Below are 1434 nucleotides of genomic sequence, written 5' to 3'. Positions count from 1 at the left end.
CTCGTACAGTCCGAAAGGGGTTGTAATGGCCGTTTTGCATACATCCTCTTCATGTACACAGATTTGGTGAAAAGCCTTCTGTAGGTCGATTTTTGAAAAAATAGTTTTGCCTGATAATATGTGCGTGAAGTCGTGGAGAAATGGAATTGATTACCTGTCCGGTACAATGACAGCATGCAAGGCACGGTAATCACCACATGGTCTCCAAGAACTATCTGCTTTGCGGACCATATGCAGGGGGCTCGACCAGTCGCTACTAGACGGCCGACATATGCCAAGTTTCATTAAGAGCTCGAATTCAGCTCGTGCTGCAGCAAGCTTCTCAGGTGATAACCGCCTTGGTCTGCTAAATACCGGTTGTCCGGACGTAATAATCCGGTGGACAAATGTAGATTTTGTTGAAACTTCTAGAGGAGGTTAATAAGTTATTTTCGGAAATTTTAACAAAATATCCTAAAATGGCATATTTACGTTGATAGTTGATATATTCGGTGTATTAATTGACTTTATCGAGCCCATTGTTTTTAACGCGGTGCGGCGGTCAAGTAGTCGATGGCGGTTGAGATCTGGTAGTAGATCGAAAACTGATAAGAAGTCTGCACCAATAATCGCCTGAGAAACGTCGGCAATTACGAACTTCCACACGAACTCTCTACGTAAGTTTAGATTCAATTTAAGTAGGACTTCACCAAATACTTGAATTGGTGAACCATTAGCAGCAAACCATTTGGTATCCGATTTAGATGCTTCAGCCAAGCTTGAACACTTCGGTATTGTCGACACCTCTGCGCCGGAGTCGATAAGGAAACTCATTTTTGCAGTGGTGTCGAATATGTGAAGGCGTTTGTTCGTAAGTTTTTCAGAACGTTTGCCTGATTCTGAAAAACAGTTGGCTGAGCAGGCCTAACTTGAGTCGGTTGGTGGCTGCGGATGAGCCATTTTGCACGGCTGTCTGCATTTACGGGCGTTACGACTAAATTTAGCGTGATACCAGTACATCTCGTTGGAGYTGTTGTGTGAGTTACGGATACCTGCCGGAGTCCTAGATCTAGAGCTAGGCAGAAGCCGATGTCCGTGGTCGCTTACTACTTGGTCGAGTCGTTGTTTGAGTGCTGCTATTTCGGCTCTCAGATCTTGATCGGTAGATTGTTGTACGGTGCACAATTCGCTGCAGTCTCCTTGGCGCAATTGAATGGACTCCGTAATTGAATCGGCGATCAACCTTTCGACGATTCGCACATTTGTAGCAATGATTGCCGCTTGCGTATATGTAGGTAACTGAGTGATCCACAGATCGTGAAGTATGCCCTCGCTTAACGTGGTTCCCGCGGCGCGCATCATCTCGTTGTAAAAGTCGCTTGGGCGCCGTTCGCCCAGTGGCATCTCGCGAAGTACACACTGCAGGCGTCGCTGCTGGCTTGCTGTAAAATATTC

At 46.1% G+C, this 1434-nt stretch overlaps 1 protein-coding gene across 1 annotated transcript; it reads right to left on the bottom strand.

Annotated features, from left to right (window-relative positions):
* Positions 1-284: 284 nt before the first annotated feature.
* LOC108965141 lies at positions 285-896 on the bottom strand. Its single transcript, XM_018927359.1, has 2 exons — positions 472-896; positions 285-407 (listed from the first exon to the last, which is right to left on the bottom strand). The coding sequence occupies exons 1-2, from the start codon at positions 811-813 to the stop codon at positions 285-287; spliced, it is 465 nt and encodes a 154-aa protein (XP_018782904.1). The 5' UTR covers positions 814-896.
* Positions 897-1434: the final 538 nt, after the last annotated feature.

The sequence above is a fragment of the Bactrocera latifrons genome, unplaced genomic scaffold (assembly GCF_001853355.1).
Source record: "Bactrocera latifrons isolate USDA-ARS-PBARC rearing strain unplaced genomic scaffold, ASM185335v1 scaffold_1340, whole genome shotgun sequence".
In the NCBI taxonomy this organism is placed as follows: domain Eukaryota; kingdom Metazoa; phylum Arthropoda; class Insecta; order Diptera; family Tephritidae; genus Bactrocera; species Bactrocera latifrons.
This window is presented reverse-complemented; position numbering and strand designations above follow the sequence as displayed.